This window comes from Macroventuria anomochaeta (assembly GCF_010093625.1).
Source record: "Macroventuria anomochaeta strain CBS 525.71 unplaced genomic scaffold BU25scaffold_1, whole genome shotgun sequence".
In the NCBI taxonomy this organism is placed as follows: Eukaryota; Fungi; Ascomycota; class Dothideomycetes; order Pleosporales; family Didymellaceae; genus Macroventuria; species Macroventuria anomochaeta.
Genome location: NW_022985362.1, coordinates 2,022,311 through 2,039,789, shown reverse-complemented (window position 1 = coordinate 2,039,789; position 17,479 = coordinate 2,022,311). Strand labels below are relative to the sequence as shown.

Genomic DNA, 17,479 nt, shown 5'->3' with positions numbered 1-17,479 from the left:
ATACATCCCTACTTTTCGCATCTTTTCCGCTACCAAATACTCTCGAAGACTAGCCCAGACTTCAGACCCTTGTGTTCTCGAAGAGCCGTTATTCAGGCCGTGCGGTTCCGCATGCAACAATTCCCCATGTGTGTGACCGAAAACATGGAGTAACCATCGTGATAGGCCATCTTCTGTCGTCAACATATGGGCTAGATTCAAGACCCGCAATTGGCCAGAGCCGTTACGCAGCGATGAAGTGCGAGAGCAGACCTTGCTTGGTCATGCGTGCGGCAGGACTCGGGAGGATGGGAACGGCAGGATGTGAGCGATGGGTGAGTTGTCCGATGATTGCGGCGTGCAGTGGTGACGAAGGCAGTGGCAAGCTGGCTGTCTTTCAGTGTCAACGGGGACCCCCATAACTTCTCCAATCTCAGACATGCAAACTACCCCAGATTTAAACATTTTCACCACCAAACGCTAAGATCTTCAGTAAGCCCTGCAGGCTCGCTTTTGATGCAAGATATCCGTTAGCAAGGCTAGCGCCAACGGCTTCTTAGATCCTTCAATAAGCACAGCTAAACTGGCGTTGGGCTGCGCACTTGCTTTTTCTCCGTGCCTCGCACCGCTTCGTAGGCGCAAGCTAACACCTGCCAGGACAGCACCATGCCAGAAGGCACCCAACAGTCTCCCGCGCTGACGGCGGAGACTAGCACGACGGTGCATGCGCGCTGCGTGTGAGATGAACCTGCCCGAAAGCGTGTGGTGCATTGCACAGCAGCAGTTGGTGAGGCCACACAAGAATGTGGAGGGCTTGCTTGCTCACGGGTGCTTGCTCGCTTCTCTCTGCCTGTCTGGGGAAGTTCTAAATGGGTCATTTTACTGGATGAAGAGCAGAGGAAGCGTAGCCCAGGGAGATGCGCATTGTGCAGAGCTGATGGACTCAGTCAATGGCACAGTAGCATACTTGTAGCAACATCACCATTGTTGTCCGACATGCGACACAAGCACAGCGCGCACAGCAAGGCCTCGCACTCATTGCGCACTCCTTGCGTACGCCGCCCACGATACACGTGTGCGACGGAATCGCTGATGCTCGCACCAAGCTAGCCATCACGAGTCTTCCTGTACGAAGGCATTTCGTGCATACACAGTGCCGTGCGAGTGGGAAAGCCGTGTGCGATGGTAGAAAGTAGTCTGTTCCGCCACGTTGGCCGGAGAATTCAAGCTTGGAGGGAAGGGCTGGCTTGCTGGTCACCGATCAGACTGTGTTGCTAGACTTAACGCAGGTTAAGGACATGTGTCTTGCCTTGGCTCTTATGCGCCGGCTCCTGCGAGGCTCCTTGATAAGAACTAATCTCCTGGCTTCCTGCTTGCTTGCTCGGCTCCAAGGGCATGGAAAGGTTGGTTCAGGGACCGTCAGCCTTGCAATGGAATGTTTTGAGCGGTGGTTAGCTTGGTGATGTCGGAATAAGGTACATTGTACTTCTGGTACTTCTGCAAGCCCCTTGTTTAGAGCTGTGGTACGGTACGGGGTAGGTACTTGCTTGATAGAACCACCTCCCTAAGTTGCACGAACATAGGGGATTAGATAGTTTCAGTTTTTGTGGTTACTAGACATCGGCAAGTATCTATAAGAGGTTTGGCGGCTTGCTTGCCCATAACTAGCGTTAGATAGATTTGTTGAAGTTGCACTTTAAGCAAAGCTTGTAAGCACGGTTTGATTGGTTCTTAGGGATGAGTAAGGTATCAGAAGATTGGGGTGGGGTAGTTGCCTAGTGAAACACCGTGACAGCTGGGTAGCAGTGAGTAGTACAGAATAGACTCTCGGTTCAAAAGCTAGGTTGGGATTTCAATAACAAAGTTGGTTGACAAGGTTGAACACTATGCCATAAGGGCAGTGTTCCTACTTTCCATGTTGCGTATTATTGGTGCTTATATTTTCAACAGGTGCTAGACATATTGTCTTCAATTATCTTAATATTCTAATCCTTTAATCTATAGTCTATAAACTTTGTTAAAGCGTCTACTAAGACCTTGTAGTATATCTTAATAAACCTTTACCTTATAAACGTGTAGAAAACTCTCTTCTTTTGAGGATGTAAATAGCGTTCCTAGGAGTGCGTTTGTAAAGTGTTAAGCCGGATAGGGGTGGCACGGGCAGATAGACAGCATAGTAGCAAGAAGTGTATATTGAGGGTAAGGATAGACTGATCACTGCCGATTGGCAGTAGGAAAGAACTTCTATTTATTCCCCGCTTCTTACCAAGCGGAGGCTATTAGCCTCCGGTGGGTCACCAACCTGACATAAAGCCTGTAAGTTCTCTATTTTTAACGCTAGTAGCTAAATACTTAGCAGCAGATTTCTATTAGTTTACTCTAACTTTAAGACAAGTTTGTTATATACTTGCATTCGTGCACCAAGAGAAACTTCTAGTTTTTGTCTAAACTGACTGTGAATAGGTTGTCTAGCAGCCCCTCCTAGCTAGTACTATGCCCTCTAACGCCTTTGGTTACAGAAAAGTACATTTGTTGCGGAAAATGTAACCATCTATACTCCTCTGATGTCGATGTTCGCTTTACCGGCCCGGGATCCTTCTCACGACTCGGCTAGTCACGTGAGCTCATTCGACCCACTAGTGTGCTCGAGTCGTGCAACTGAATGTTTTCACCAACACTATCACTTATGCACATTGACCTGACATAAGTCGAGACTACGTCCTTCTAATGCTCAACTGTCACGCCTGCCTCTGGCGATGCGTTCAGCCCTTCGATCGCCCAGCTAACCTCCAACGTCTTCACCGCAATGTAATTCCACTTCTTCGCCATAGCCAGCAACGGCTCGAGAGCACCAACGTTCGCAAAACCGACACACGCCCTCACTACCTCGCCAGGGTCGAGAAGCTATCGAAAAGCAGGGACGAGCCATGGAAGAACTCGGCAGTTGCAGAAAATCAGAGGAACCGTGAACGAGCGGCGTTACGGCAATCATCCTCGAGAGATGCTGAGAGGCAAGAGACTCCAAACTTGATGACGTTGGGCAAAAGAGACACGAGCATGTCAGAAACCGACTGGAATAGGAGGAAACGAGAACTGCGGTATCTGCAAGACCCACTAGACCTCGCCCAGTTTGTACAGGCGGAATTGAAGAAGGACAAAGTGGTTGAGATGAAGCAGCTAGTGCAGATGGCGAGCCACTCCATGGCATGTGTGGTCAGTTGGAATCACATCATCGACTACTACCTGGCCAAGTCGCAGGTTGGCTCTGCGCTGAAGGTTTACAACGACGTACGTACGGTTAGATCTGAGATGCGACAGGGTGCTAACTCGATGTAGATGAAGAAGCGCGCACAGTTTCCCGACTCCTATACGTACACGATCCTTCTACGAGGGCTTTCGATAAATGCGCATACCTCAGGTGTCCTCGAGAAGGCCCTCTCGGTATACCACTCCCTCTACGCACCGAACTCTCGAGTCGAACCGTCGATTATACACACGAACGCCACACTGCGAGTATGCGCAAGAGCGCTGGACATGGATGCGCTATGGGGCATAGCTGCGAAGATCCCAGAAACGGGCCCTGCAGCAGCGAATGCCACCACCTACAACACCATAATCAACGCGATTCGACAGAGCATGCTCCTCGGTGCGCCGAGGGACGAGTCTGAAGAGGAGGCAGCGGCCAGGAAAGAGCGCAGTGTCATGGAAGCCAGACGGCTATGGGAAGACATTATAGGCAAATGGAGGAACGCTGATCTTGTCATTGACGAGGAATTGGTGTGCTCAATGGGGAGACTTCTTCTGCTAGGAGCGCGACCACGGGACTGGGACGATGTGCTTTCTCTGGTTGAGCAGACCATGGACATACCGCGACTTGTGCCTCGACTGGGTACGGCAGCACGAAAGGAAGCTGGCTTCCACCAACTGCGCGCACCAAATGTGCCGGAGGACTACAAATTCGACGATGATCACCTGGCACCTGGAGAGTCTGCGACGCGCGGAGAGGAGTTCCTGCCTTTTACAGGCAGCCTAGCGAAGCATCTTGCTTTTGTCAAACCTGGCAACAACACACTTTCTATGGTGCAAGAAGCGTGTCTGAAGATCGCCGCACCCAAAGCTGCGCAAAAGTACTGGGATATGCTGGGCGATCCCGCGACATACGATGTCAGACCAGATCTCAACAACTTGAATCAACAACTACGCAATCTGCGTCAGAACCGATCGTCAGCTGCCGTCGTTGAGCTTCTACAAAAAGACATGCTCGACAAGGGTGTTCAGCCACAACTGGGAACATTCAGGATCGCCATGAGCACTTGCGTACGAGACAAGAACAACCACAACTCGCTCAGACACGCCAGCCAGATCCTCCACTTCATGAACAAAACTTTCGAGGACGCTGATGCTAAGACTGTGGGCATGTACGCTGATCTTGCGAACACTTTCCCGTTGGCGAAGGGCCAGAACCTCATCGATGCACTCACCTCTCTTCATCCTATTGTGAAGAATCTGCGTCTTCAGCTTGGTATCGGCGGAGCAGGTAAGAATAAGCAAGGTTCCACCTACCTGACGGGCTCAGCGCGACAGGATGCCCTCGCTGCGATCAGGAAAGTGTACAGTGTCTACGATCGACTGCTGCTCTCGAATTTGATCGCAGAAGAGCAGAAGCAGGACTTCAAGAAAGAAAGGGCCAGGCTGTCGGCGTTCATTCAAATGCAAGTCGAGAGGATCAATGAGCAAAAGGTTCGTGAACCGGATCGGAAGGACCAGCCATCGAAAGAAGAGTTCGAGGAACATAGCTTCTTGAACGAAGATGAAGAAGGTGAAGGAGCCGAGTCTACACAGGAAAGGACTCATGAGCGACGCACATGGCGCTCTCATGGCTCAAAGGACGAGAGAGGCAACTGGAGAACGAGGCAAGCGAAGCCTGAAGACCAGAGAAACCCGTGGGGCAACCGTCGTTCGTCCTCTCGGTATTATTGAAGCGGACAGCATAAGAGACGGGTCGTGGATGAAAAGCAACGGCCATGAACTGTTGTAACATAAGCATGTACCATACCCTGCGTCTGCAGACGAATGATCAATAGACACTATAATTACTTCTCACTACGTAAGTACTGTATCACATGGTAACCCTAAATGCATCCCTCCTGAAGGTGAGGAAGGTCGTGCCAAGACTCTGCTTCCATTTTCGTCCACCTCCGGCGCCTCCACTCCGCAACTCGCCAGTCCTCACCACCCACCCACCGCCTTTGCGCCTCCGAAGCCTCAATCTCACCCGCACCCTCATACCATTCAAACACGCATTCGCCATGGGTAATGACGGCGGCTCTATCCCCAAGCGCCGCGAACTCGTCAAAGAAGCCGCCAAAGCCCTCACCACAACCCAAGCCAAAGAGCAACTCACCGAACAACAAGAATACCACTGGTCGACCTGCCCTCTCTCTCGAAAGCCGCTCGCTGCACCTGTAGTCAGCGACGCCGCCGGTACCCTGTACAACAAAGACTCTGTTATCGAGTTCCTGCTCAAGGAGGATGGGCGCGAGAAGGAAGAAGCTGGGAAAGTCGCGGATGTGAGGAGTGAGGGGCATTTTGTCGAGTTGGGGTGTGCGGGGGATAGATTGAAGGGGCTTAAGGATGTTGTGGAGGTTAGGTTTGAGGTTGGTAAAGAGGAGACGAAGGAGGGATCTGGGAGTAGTGAGAACTGGGTATGTTCTATTACAGGGCGCGAGTTAGGGCCAGGTGCGAAGGCGGTGTATATTGTGCCATGCGGGCATGCGTTTGCAGGGAGTGTGGTTAAGGAGGTTGCGGGGAGTGTGTGTCTGCAGGTACGCTTTTGAGCTGGGTCTAGGAGCAGAGTGCATGAGAACGTGGGCTAACGAGGAGCAGTGCAATGAGCCGTATGCCGAGAATGACGTTATACCCATCCTACCAATTCTACCGACCGATCTCGCACGGCTAAACTTGCGGATAAAGACCCTACGAGAGAAGGGCCTTACACACGCGCTCAAAAAAGCCCCCGGGAGCAAAAAGCGCAAGAAGAACGCTGAAAAAGATTCAAACGGCGGCGAAGCGAACGGCACAACCACAAAATCTAAATCCTCGTCCGACGAAGACAGGAAGGCGAAGCCCAAGGCGAACGGCGAGAACGAGACGACAGTCAACAGCATCAAGAACTCAGCTACTGCGTCGCTGACGCGGAAGGTCATGGAGGAGCAGGAGGAACGGAATAAGAGGAGGAAGTTGGGGCAGAATGAGAATGTTAAAAGTTTGTTTAATACGACGAGTAGTAAGCCGAGTACGGGGAATAGTGCGGATTATATGACAAGGGGGTTTAGTATTGGGAAGAAGTGAACGAAGTCTGGGGAGCCTGGTGTCGAGAAATTGGGAGGTTAGGGTTAAAGACGGGCATATGCATACAGGGCGTTTTGGGCATGGAGCAGACTGGAGCATGAGGCTTACAAGCTTGTAAATTGAGGAGATGTGAATAAGTGACCTCTGTCCTTGACAATAATGTTTAAGTCAGTATTTGAAATCGGGCACACCCTAGTAATATGTCTCTCGCTGTAGATTTAGATGCTACATAAGTATGTTGCCTGGCTTCCCTTCCTTCCTTCCTTCCAGGCGCTCCAGAAAAGCAGATGTCTCGCTACAACTTCTTCAAAACGAAACTGTTCGTGCAGTGTCTTTGGTGTGGAGTGAGTGTATCAAGCTCACATCGGCATTTTAGTGTTTCCGGTGCACACAGACAGGCGTGCGTATGACCGATGATGAACCCGCCGATACTTCGAGCACCGCCCGCGGACCATTGCTCTGGAATGTGGGGATCCCCAACCTTGTTCACATCGGTAGAAATTAGTGTCTATCCTAATCACATCGTGTTGAACAGTGATGTGAATGATGTATAGATGATGGCGAAGATAGCACGGTATGTATAATCTGCTAGCAACGATTCATGTTTGACGATCCCTCGCTATTCCATGCTTGAAAGAGGACCCTCGGATGAGGCATGTATCTGTCGCCAGCCAGAGGCAGAGTTGGCCCGGACGTGCTCTTGACGAAGTCATAGGCAAAGGGTCTGGAGCCCGGACCCACGATCAAAGTATGTCAGTAGAATCTCAGCCATGGCATAGCCTGAGGACACTGTAGATAGAGTCCTCACAGAGCCATTCTGCACGAAGTGCGACTCGGTCGCATTATCCATCATATATGCCTTGACAAGCGATGTTGCGTAACATATCTAGAGACAAACTCGCGACATAGCTGTCTCTGTCGCTCGCAAGCTCAATGTGGCAGTCGCTTCCTTCGTAGTATGTTGCAATGTCCTCTTCGGATTTCGTCAATAAGCAAACGGAATAGCCGGCAGCAACAGAGAAAAGCTCAAGCCGAGGTTCTTCAGGATCGAGGCCATAGAATCCACAGATCTTTTGAAGTGGTATGCTCCCTACTGGACCATTAAAGGACGGGCCAATCAATACTGGAATGTAGACCTGAGTGAAGAATCTCTGAGTCGGGACATTACTGGCAATGCCATACTGTGGGTAAGCAAGCCTCAGAAGCGGCAGCGCCGAGGTAGTTACACAGACTGCCGGATTCTCCACTTGGTGTTCGTAGGTAAGGCATGTGCGACTATGCGGATGACACAGAGACAGAACGATTTCGGGCACTCCTTTAAAATTCGACTGGCCAGCTCCTGACAGGACAGCTTAAAATTGACTTCCAGATTACTGCCCTCTCCGCACAGAGACAATAGAGAGAAGAAGCGGTCATGAATGTCGTGGCATTCCTTAAGCTTATAGTGGTGTAAATGGTGGATGCGACTTCTGCCACGCAGCCTCTGAATGGTGGCAGGATGAAACGTTGAATTCTTTGCGTGTTCAGGCAAGCTACGACCTTTTCGATTCGGTTTCGGCAGAGCCAGTGAGTTCAAGGGCAGTTCTTGCGCGCCCGCTGCAAGTACCACTTGCTGGGCAAGAGCAATTTCTTGCGTTATCTACGCCCGACTCCAGTACAAGGCTCCGTAGAATGCGAAGTATCCAGCGTCCAGTCCTCGAGTATGGCCGAATTTGGCAAGGAACCCGGCAATATTCTGGTTGTTCCCAAGCCACGCGAAGACTTGTTGAGCACAAGAGAAGATCTCACCCATCTGTTGCACCTGATGGTTGCGCTCGTCCACATTATCTTGGTCAATGCACAGCGCATCAATCCAGAACCATGTCGAGCAATAACATTCCCTGGCTGAGACTAGAAATCCCACAAGTTTTGGCGAGTCCATAACGGTTTGCCATTAATCCATATCCGTCGCGTTGGTTTGTCGAGCCCCCAAACGTAAGACAAGCAGGAGTATTCAATAGACCTCATATCTGAACGGAGCTCGCAGTGACGAATCTCGCAATGTATGTCGCTTTGAGGTGATTGGATGGCGTGGACAGCCCCGTAGGCATTGTACGCTCTGGTGTTCTTAGCCGGTGTCGGACATGTGTGTACCAGTCGTATCGACTTCTTCTTGTGGGCCAGAGAAGCGTGCCTGAAGGGCACCTCGTGCCATTCTGGATCCTCCTTTTCTCCTTTCAGATAACCGCCCCTCATGCTCCGCATGCCCTGCGCCCTGTCTTTGTCATCGGTAGGAAATAACGAACTCTCAAGCGTATCTGGGGAGACTATCCGAAATATTCTTCATTATCATCGTAAGTCAACCTATGCACTGAGGAAGTATTCAGATATGAAGTCGAGATTGTACGAAGGAGAGCAGATCGGAGGGGCAGTGCAAGGCTGCCCCGTGCAGATGCACATTGAGTAAGCTTGTGGTGATTCACACCACACAAAGTGGGTCGTAGGATCCGCATTCTTCTCCTATTGGATAATGACTGCATGCTCTTAGGAAGCGCCGGAGATGCAAGCACTAAAGATGGATGAGAAGTTGGACTGGTGTGGGAAGTCAGAATGTTGAACATGAGTTGTGAAGAGGACCATTTCTCGAGCCTCGGCTATACTTGCCTCAGGTGCAGATACCCGTGCACACCAGCATGGTCTTTCGCATCATAGATCTCCTGCCCTTCCACGCGCATCGTATGTTCGAAACAAAGGTTTGATGGCCGCGGACGGTGCTATGACTACAGTAAGCATTCCAATTTCTCCTTTCAGGTCGCAGACAACGCTGCCACTCCTATGTCACGAAGTTGTTGCATGTTCTTTGGTTTGTTTTCATTACTTATATTATTTATGTATACATCCCCTTACAGCTTTCATACAGCATGGGTCGTTACGTTCCATTCTGTCGTAACTATCACATTATCTTTCGCATCTTCCGGTCTGGTCGAACTTGTTGCTCGAGATGGGTTCCGAGATCCCTGAAAGACAAGCTCCAATTCGTCATCGCTGATTCTGACACCTTGAACATGCGATATGGATACTCCGTGGTTGCTGAAAGGCTTAGAGCCGGCGTGTTGCATGTAACCATTGGTGCTGCGGGGGTATGTGGTGTTATTTGATGAGGAGCGAACGATGAGGGCTTTGAGGGAGGGCAAGGAGACGACGATGGTTGCTGTGCACATTTCGGCTGTACACCAAAGGTCTGTTGAATGTCAGTGAAAGATTCGCAGATTTGCTAGAGATTGAGGCCTACTGACTGCCAGATGCGTCGTCGACATTATAATCCGTCACCGTATACACGATGAAACGTGCCAGACTGATCGCAATGGTGATTAGACCGATCGAGAACACTCCGCAGAGGGCAATCTTCTGGCGCTTGCGCAGCTTGAGGCAGTTGACTATGAAGAAGGGAAGAATGAACACTGCGACCTAGTGAGTGACGGGCTTGACCATAGATGCGGTCCGAACGTACAAAGGAGGTCAGTGGACCAGTTCATGGACCAATTGATAGCAAAGGTGATGTACGAGTTCCAGGTGGAATTCAGCTGATTTTCTATCGACCTGGACGACAATCGTTAGTTTTGCAATCTCAGTCGCACTGTAGTCAACTTACCAGTTGTCTGAAATCCGCGGAGCATGTAACGTGTCTGACAACAAAGTCGCGATAAAGCAGCATCCTACATACGCTGCGCCTACGTAGACAGCAATTCGAAGACGTCGGAAACCAAGCGGGATCAACCACCAGTAGAACGCGACTAAGGACACCTTCGGGAAGTACAGTCCGAAGTTGAAGAAATAGCACATTATGAACACCGTCTAGACGCGAGGACCGTTAGTGGTATCCTCAGCAGTCTGGCACTACTGTACGCACCTTCAGATAAGCGACCGAATCTGTCAAGAGGTCAGGTTCGACCAGTGGATGCTTTATCTGTATGTTGAGAGCTATGATCGACCCTATGCAGAAACCGAGGGTGCTGAACCATCCTCCCCAGACAAAATAGTCCGGGAGGGTCAGCGTGCGGCGTTCGAGGAATATGCGGATGTAGCATCGTAAGACAGTGATCGCTAGTGCGAGTACGACCAGCACAAATTGTATAACCTGACTTCACGTCAGTATGCCGAGAATCGTTCGTAAGGTCGTGTATACTTGCGATTGACGCTACGATCTGCATCTTGCCAGCAGTTGCGTAATTATGCGCTTGTGCACATAAGAGGTGACTATTCTACACGAACACTTGGTGGATCTGATGGTAAGCCCACACGCAGGCGCAACGTGTGAATGCTATGGTGCGGGAGTCGAACTGGAAGAAGAGTTCCTTCTAGGAATGAGAGTGCTTCGGTTTTAGGCGTGCCCCTTCTTTGTTACCACCGAAGGTATGCGACATTGCGCTACGTGCCGCCTTACGACCATGACTTGCGTAGCTTCATGTAGGTCCGGGGGTAGGCGTTCAACCATAATACCAGCAGCAGATGTGCTCCGTTATCTTTGGTGTTGTCCTGTTACTGCATTCGTCGCTCTCGAAACACCTGCAAATTTCGACTTTGTCCGTGATGTATAAGAGCATCGAGCTTTTCAAATCTGAGTTTCATATCCGTATCATGAAGTAACGCGACCAACAGTAACGGTCTGCGGGTTCTGCAAGCTTGCGCATTACAAGCACTCCATCTCGTCATGTCGTTTTTGTCGTACAATTGTCGTTGGGATCCATCTGAGTCGCTTCTTGCAACAACTCGAGTCGTGAACGTGAGGTCAGAGCATCCACAGAGCAATCACATCGAAACGCAGGGACAATGCGCATGGCATTATTATGGTACATCCTTGGTGTGGCAGTCGCTTCACTTCTTCCAATTGGACCTTTGCTCTGCCGCGCCGGAGCCTTGTCGCTGGACGACCAGAATATCTGCAGCCGGCTAGTCAATAAGGAGGCAATTGAAGCGTATTGGAGCTTCTAGTGCATAGGTTTTCGGTTGTTGTTCTCGCTGTGGCGTGTTTTCGAGGTCCGTGATGCGTGGTTGAGGATCCAGATCCCCCAGAATCATACGAAGATTTGGGCCCGTCCGGTGGCGCCTCGGCGCGGCAGATCCTCCGCGGCATGACGCGTGGTTCCTTTCACGGTCCAGTCTTGTTGGCAGATTGAAGACTTGAACAATGCTATTGCAGAACTGTTTAGGAAACGCTCTGTTCGAAGCGCTGACCTCTTCTCTTCGCTTCGACCTAACAAAGAGCAAAGCTGGCATCCTTGCAAATGGCGATCATTCTTTCTTCGTTGTAAGCTATGCAATGCTCCGCTACGTAGTAACAGCCAATGTGTCTTGTTACTCAACTTGCCTCAGGCAAGTAGCACTTATATGCTTCCGTATACGTGATCTCGACGAACATTGCACCCAAAATCCCTTCGCGACCGTTGTCTGTTTGATCTATCGGAGAAGTCCGCACAGCTCAACTCTCAGTTCTCAGAAAGCTATTATCAAGCCTCCCCAAAGTTGTCTGCCTAGACTTTGAACGATTCTCTTCGATGCGTATTCGCCACGATCTTCCGCAAACTGTACGGTGCGTTCGTATTGAGTGCGAGTAGCACACACGGTCCGCCATCGAGATGTAATACCTAGGTCCGCATCATTTGGATTATTGGTCTCGTACAGTTCTTCAACTTCTTGCACCACGCCCAGATCAAGTTGAGCGCCGTATTGAATCGGAAGATGCGTCATGTCTGGACGACACCGTTCTGCTGCTGCTTTAAATGCTGTTCTTCCGGGTCCCCTTGCTGGAGGATACTTTACATCAGCGCCATGCTCAATTAAGAGCGTCGCAATGCCAACACGGCCGCTCATAGCAGCCAACTGCAGTGCTGTATCGGCCCCATACATTGAAGCAGTGTCGACAATGGCTCCATTTGCGATGAGACATTGTACCATATTAAAGTCAACCATTTCGGCTGCCCTTTGCAAGGGCGTCCTCAGTAGTCCCATGCTCGTTTTGATTGATACTCGCTCCCTTCTCCACAAGGAGTTGTACCATGGAAAGATTTCCGATATCGACAGCGAACAAAAGAGCGGTCATTCATGACAGGTAGCTATAGTTGACCAACCGGGGTGTGTGTTGTTCTAGCCCTTCGAAAGCAACTATTGCATTAGGATTGCCTCCATTGCCCAACAAGGTCCTGACTGCAGCGCAGTCATCTCGAAAGATAGCTTCGCCAAAAGGATCTACGCAGTTCAAGTCGCGCTCATTCTGGCCAACCTTTTCTACACCGTGTATATCTGTAAATTTGGCTAGGATCTTGATGAGCGTATAGTCGCGACTATGAATGGCGATTCTTAACACCACAGAACTTGTCGACGGATCGAGGTCTTGTGCGTCGACATGGACACGAGCTGGAGGCGTACCCAACACCCCTGTCGGTTGTTCTACCCTGTTTGCAGCATACACGGTATCACATGGCTGGTATTCGAAAGGTTCACGTAGTGAGCTCAATCCTAACACAATCAGTCATGAGCTTCGACGTCGTAATAATCACTCACCTCTAGGCCGGCTTTCTGAGGCAAAGCCGTAACGTTCCCATTCTCTAATTTTCGTCTCATTGGAGATCAGTCGGCCATTGAACTTGTGGAAGGTTTGAGATAATTGAGTTGGTTGATCTGTTGAGCTATTTGCAGGAATCGATCGAGACTGTATTGTAGAGGGATAGCAGTGAAGTGAAGGGGTGGGGAAGCAAACCGAACTAACCGAATGAGCTAGACAATCAGTGCAGCGGGCTGCTGGCAAACACTGCAATGGACCGCTGGCGAACAGGAATTTAGTCCCTTCTGGTACTTTCTTACGGTCCAGCTTGTCCCAGTAAAGTTTGCGCCACTCGTTTTTGGTGACATTATTTCAGATTGACCACTTCTTGACTAGTTGATGGTGAAACTGTAAAGCTCTAGATATACATTAGTGGTCACTCATCCGTTGTCAAGCAAGTACTGACGTGCCTATGAAGTTGTGTTCCCTTCTCATGATCTCGATTATGTCATCCATTGTTTTGCTCTCATTACCATCTTCTAGCCAGAGACGAAGGATGTCTTAACGGTAGCTGTCCCATTTTCCGTCTGGGATCTTATGTCCTCGCGGCTTGACTGAAGGCTCGGTGGCCATGTTCGATATTTCGGTTTTCGTGATGAACAATGAAGATCAGGCGGGGGCAGCGTTTATTTATCCTCCCGCTGAGCACACGCAAGGCTGAAAGCTGCTTTACCGGTGCAGCACAGCGCACATATCGGAACGCCGGGACCGAGATGACTCGTCATAAATCTGTTGAAAGAAGATGCCAATTGGGATGCTGTGGGTGCAAGGTTGATCGTGAGCTGCAGTAGCGAATGACCCCAGAATCGTAAACTTTGTTTCCCAGCGGCCGACCTCAGCCTCATTCGTACACAGTCGCAAATGCAAAAGGCATACCGGCATGCTGCTAAGCGACCCATGCAGGCTCCAGGAGATAGCCAATGATACAAAATCCATATTTCGGTCCTGCGCCCAAGAGATCCGCGTCGTCCCTTCACAGAATCGTAAGAATTACACAACCAATCAGAAGCCGAGACCAAGGCCACCATCAGCATCCAGAATTGTAATTCAAAACTATAAACAAATCGTAAAATGCTCCTGCGCCTCCTCGACTCGCACCGTGCTCTTCCCAAAATCGTAACCTGACATACATATTCCGACCAAGATGTCACGCCCTCTTTCTTTGGTTCACGAACAAACCTCCAACCTCCCAGATTACCGTGGCTTGGCCCATCGAAGCCATCATTGCCTTCGTCACGCTGTTAGCCACACATGTTCCACTCGGTATCTTACTATGGCGTCTTCATAAACGCAGGACTTGTCGACTCAAGAACCATGGTACGCACCATGCCCCTTTCCTTCAACACCATCGCTCTTTCAACATCATCGCTCCTTCTACACCATGGCTTCCGATCTTACAAAACAACTAGACATCGAGGACGGCATCGAACTTCCTAAGCACCAATACAATCTGCCTCGATCCGACTCTTTCATCATCGTGCAAGCTATGGTTCGCAGTACGTATTCGACACCAACTTGAAGAACCAAGCCAATCAGCTGCCAGTCCGATGATGATTACAAACCGGTTCCTAAATCCCCTCAATATCCACTGCAGTATACCCTTATTATACAGCTCTCCAGTGTTCATCGCTCTCGGCTCTACAACAATACACCTTTTACCAATGATCTGCCTTCAAGCTATCCCACTCAAAACTTCCTTCTCACCAACCCCTTGAAGAAATCAAAGCTATTACTATCACTCTGCAAACTGACCACCTTCCCCGTCGGGCGATCCTGCCACCCCAACTCCTCCGCCAGTAGCAATCCCCAATCCCTTGTGATCCCCTTGATCCGCGCCTTGACCCCACCTTCACTTTCCAGCTCCACAATCTGATCTGTATGTAGCCACGCACGGTAATACTGCTCTTCCATATCGCGATTGAATCCTGTTGTGCAGAAAGTGGTGTACAAGGATTCAAAGGATGCGAGGATGGAAGCTAAGAGTTTTTCTTGCGTGAACGGTTTGAGCGGCGGGTTTTGACCGGCGGCGAGCTGATTGAGGGACGTTGTGGGGAGGGCGTTGGAGAGGTTGAGCCCAATGCCGCAGACAACATCGTAGCTGCTTCCCGAGTAACTGCTGTTTACCAATATGCCGCCAATCTTCACAACGGGGTTGTTGCTGCTTCCTGGAAGCTGCACGTAGATGTCATTTGGCCATTTTAGCTTGACGGGGATCTTCTCGTAACCGGGCGCATAGCTTTGGATGCCGTTCACAATGGCGAGGGCGGCGAGATATTGAGTGAAGACTACTGGGGCGGATTGCGAGAGTGCGAAGCTGTGGTGTAGGACCGTGCTGAACATCATTGCGCCTGGTGGTGCTACCCAGACGTTTGAGCCGCGACCGCGGCCGGCGATTTGGGTCGTTGCTGTTACGGTAAAACCGGTCGCTAGATTGCGAAGGAGGGAGGGGTTCTTTTCGAGGAGTGTGTTCGTGCTAGTTACAACCTCGCCGTAGAGGAGAGTTGCGCCGAAGGAAGCGGAGGGGTTGCGGAGCTTGGTGTGGTAGTGGTGTAGGTTGGCGTAGAAGGCCTCGTGGTGGAATGGCGTTTCGCGACTTGTTGGAACACCGTTTCTGTGTGGAACGATAGTCTTGATGACTTTGTCGTATGTGAGGAGCTGGTCGAAAGCCGAATTGGCGGTGTATTCGATACACTCTTGGATCTCTTCTTCTTTTGTCTTTGGCTTGTTTTCGTCGTCATTCGCCCTTTCTGTAGCTTCTCCATCTTGCTCGTGCACCTTATCCTGTGTCGATGCAAGCGTTGGCAGCTTCTCCGAGACCGCACTCACAGCCCGCTTTAGTTCCTTAACGGCCCAGACACTACCCTCTTTCTCAATATGAAACACATCGTTGCCCCCTTGAATATACTCTTCGCCGTCGACTACAGTGATGATTTCGGCCCAAGACGCGACGAGATCCGCAACGGCTGTCGAGTTGTGAGATGTGAGATGCAGGCGGGACAGGGATGGTACCGCTTGTTCCTGTTCATTGACATTCAAGCCTAGCTTCTGCAGCATCAGACCTAAGAAGGCAATTCTGTCTGCGTCTGTAGTAGTGATGGCATCGATCAACGATGCGTACGATGGGAGACTGGGGATCTTGCTCAAGTTCTGCGGTGCAAATCTATGAGATGCTGTCAGTACAGGTCTTCAAAGATGATTTGAATGCTTACTCTGGGTGCGGTCCCGTGAGTATGGCATGGCCTTCACCAACTTTGCGATATAAAACCGCAGCTTGGCCCTCACCAGAGTCGACATGTAGATCTTCAGTGTAACTAGCCAGGATTTGTACACCTCTCGACTCAAGCTTCTTCGCGTCAACGAACACGCCACCTCCATTGTAATAACACTTGAAGGACTCAGCAATCCACTCTTTCACATCCCTGAAAGCTCCCTTCTCGATCTTGATGTCTGCCGCTCTGGCACCAACCTCACTGGCATACCTGAACCCCTCGAATGCCAGACCCCTGCAGATCCCTGGAAAGAAGGCCAGCTCTCGATCTCCAACGACCGCCATTTTCGGGTCATTGACTTCGAACTCACATCTTGCGCTACCGTAGTAGCCGCCGGCGCAGAATCCCAAATACGAGCCACCAGCATTGACGTAGCGGCTGATGCGGCGGTTACCCTCGCCGTTCAGCGTGCGGCAGTATCCTAGGTCGGCGCCACCAGGGAAGACGAGAAGTGCGCAAGTGCTAAACCAAGGCTCTTTGACGAGAACATCGCCTGTGACAGGGATCACAGCGTAAGCTGGGGAAAGCAAGCGGCGGAGGGTGTACAGGCAGTGGCGGACAGATTCGGTGGTGCTACCATTCCCTATAGGTCGTGAGCGGAACGCTCAAATGTACAAACGATTGTGAGCATACCAGAATATACCAAAACATTCAGTTTCCTGGTCGCCATGGTGGTGACGTTGTGGCTCGGGGCCGAGATAATCCGACTCTACGTCGTGAAGGTCTGCGCGTAACTTGCTCAAGCTGTAAGAACTACAACACCTGTTCGCGTCTAAGCTCTTTCAAAATGTCGAAGGACACCAAGGCACAAGCCGCTGCGGCACAAATGATGGTCGATGATGAGCCAGATGAGTGGTGCGTCCAATTGATGTCTTGGGTAGCTGTACCGTGGTGGCTGATGAGTGCACAGGGATAAGAGAATCTTCAGCACAGGCTGTGCAGGTGCGTTGAGCGGTGCCAATTGCAGGACACGCTGATCTCGTCCAGACGAGAATGCGAAGTTGACAGACTGCTACTACGAGAAGAAAGACTGGCGAGCGTGTAAAGCGGAGGTGAGTTGATGTTGTTGCAGAGCTTCTCGACCGTTGAACCGCGGGCGCCGAGATGCTGCCGAGCCATCGCAGACGACAATTGTTCCGCCATTTCTAGAGCGCACAGCTAACAATCAGTCGTAGATGGAAATCTTCCGACAGTGCTGGCAAAAACATGGGAATGACAAGCGCACTGATTCGAAGGACGTCTGAACGCCATGCGAATGTTCAACAGGGAGTCTCCAATCAGAGATCAAAAGCATACAGAT

General features: G+C 50.6%; 8 protein-coding genes across 8 annotated transcripts; 3 read left to right on the top strand and 5 right to left on the bottom strand.

The window, feature by feature from the left end:
• Positions 1-557: 557 nt before the first annotated feature.
• Positions 558-1,093, bottom strand: BU25DRAFT_417058 (uncharacterized protein; the record flags this gene model as incomplete). Its single annotated transcript, XM_033699923.1, has 2 exons — positions 558-913; positions 1,000-1,093. 2 exons carry the CDS (start codon positions 1,091-1,093, stop codon positions 558-560), a joined length of 450 nt encoding a protein of 149 aa, XP_033568121.1.
• Positions 1,094-2,660: 1,567 nt separating this feature from the next.
• On the top strand, positions 2,661-5,065 carry BU25DRAFT_381799 (uncharacterized protein). The gene is made up of 2 exons (XM_033699683.1): positions 2,661-3,267; positions 3,316-5,065. Exons 1-2 carry the CDS (start codon positions 2,707-2,709, stop codon positions 4,957-4,959), a joined length of 2,205 nt encoding a protein of 734 aa, XP_033568120.1. The 5' UTR covers positions 2,661-2,706; the 3' UTR covers positions 4,960-5,065.
• A 144-nt stretch (positions 5,066-5,209) lies between these two features.
• BU25DRAFT_356767 (DUF602-domain-containing protein) lies at positions 5,210-6,526 on the top strand. The gene is made up of 2 exons (XM_033699614.1): positions 5,210-5,804; positions 5,866-6,526. Exons 1-2 carry the CDS (start codon positions 5,289-5,291, stop codon positions 6,328-6,330), a joined length of 981 nt encoding a protein of 326 aa, XP_033568119.1. The 5' UTR covers positions 5,210-5,288; the 3' UTR covers positions 6,331-6,526.
• Positions 6,527-7,685: 1,159 nt separating this feature from the next.
• Positions 7,686-8,382, bottom strand: BU25DRAFT_465155 (HET-domain-containing protein). Its single transcript, XM_033700145.1, has one exon. The coding sequence runs from the start codon at positions 8,249-8,251 to the stop codon at positions 7,970-7,972; it is 282 nt and encodes a 93-aa protein (XP_033568118.1). The 5' UTR covers positions 8,252-8,382; the 3' UTR covers positions 7,686-7,969.
• An 839-nt stretch (positions 8,383-9,221) lies between these two features.
• On the bottom strand, positions 9,222-10,520 carry BU25DRAFT_427336 (uncharacterized protein; the record flags this gene model as incomplete). The annotated part of the gene is made up of 6 exons (XM_033699973.1): positions 9,222-9,550; positions 9,606-9,770; positions 9,821-9,909; positions 9,962-10,164; positions 10,220-10,447; positions 10,500-10,520. 6 exons carry the CDS (start codon positions 10,518-10,520, stop codon positions 9,222-9,224), a joined length of 1,035 nt encoding a protein of 344 aa, XP_033568117.1.
• Positions 10,521-11,982: 1,462 nt separating this feature from the next.
• Positions 11,983-12,336, bottom strand: BU25DRAFT_321198 (uncharacterized protein; the record flags this gene model as incomplete). Its single annotated transcript, XM_033699471.1, has 1 exon — positions 11,983-12,336. A coding segment is annotated over one exon (354 nt), but the record flags the coding sequence as incomplete, so codon positions are not given.
• Positions 12,337-14,596: 2,260 nt separating this feature from the next.
• Positions 14,597-16,849, bottom strand: BU25DRAFT_327658 (class II aaRS and biotin synthetase; the record flags this gene model as incomplete). The annotated part of the gene is made up of 3 exons (XM_033699493.1): positions 14,597-16,070; positions 16,120-16,762; positions 16,813-16,849. The coding sequence occupies 3 exons, from the start codon at positions 16,847-16,849 to the stop codon at positions 14,597-14,599; spliced, it is 2,154 nt and encodes a 717-aa protein (XP_033568115.1).
• Positions 16,850-16,951: 102 nt separating this feature from the next.
• On the top strand, positions 16,952-17,460 carry BU25DRAFT_381787 (uncharacterized protein). The gene is made up of 4 exons (XM_033699682.1): positions 16,952-17,034; positions 17,090-17,121; positions 17,167-17,231; positions 17,355-17,460. The coding sequence occupies exons 1-4, from the start codon at positions 16,967-16,969 to the stop codon at positions 17,421-17,423; spliced, it is 234 nt and encodes a 77-aa protein (XP_033568114.1). The 5' UTR covers positions 16,952-16,966; the 3' UTR covers positions 17,424-17,460.
• The last annotated feature ends 19 nt before the right edge of the window (positions 17,461-17,479 follow it).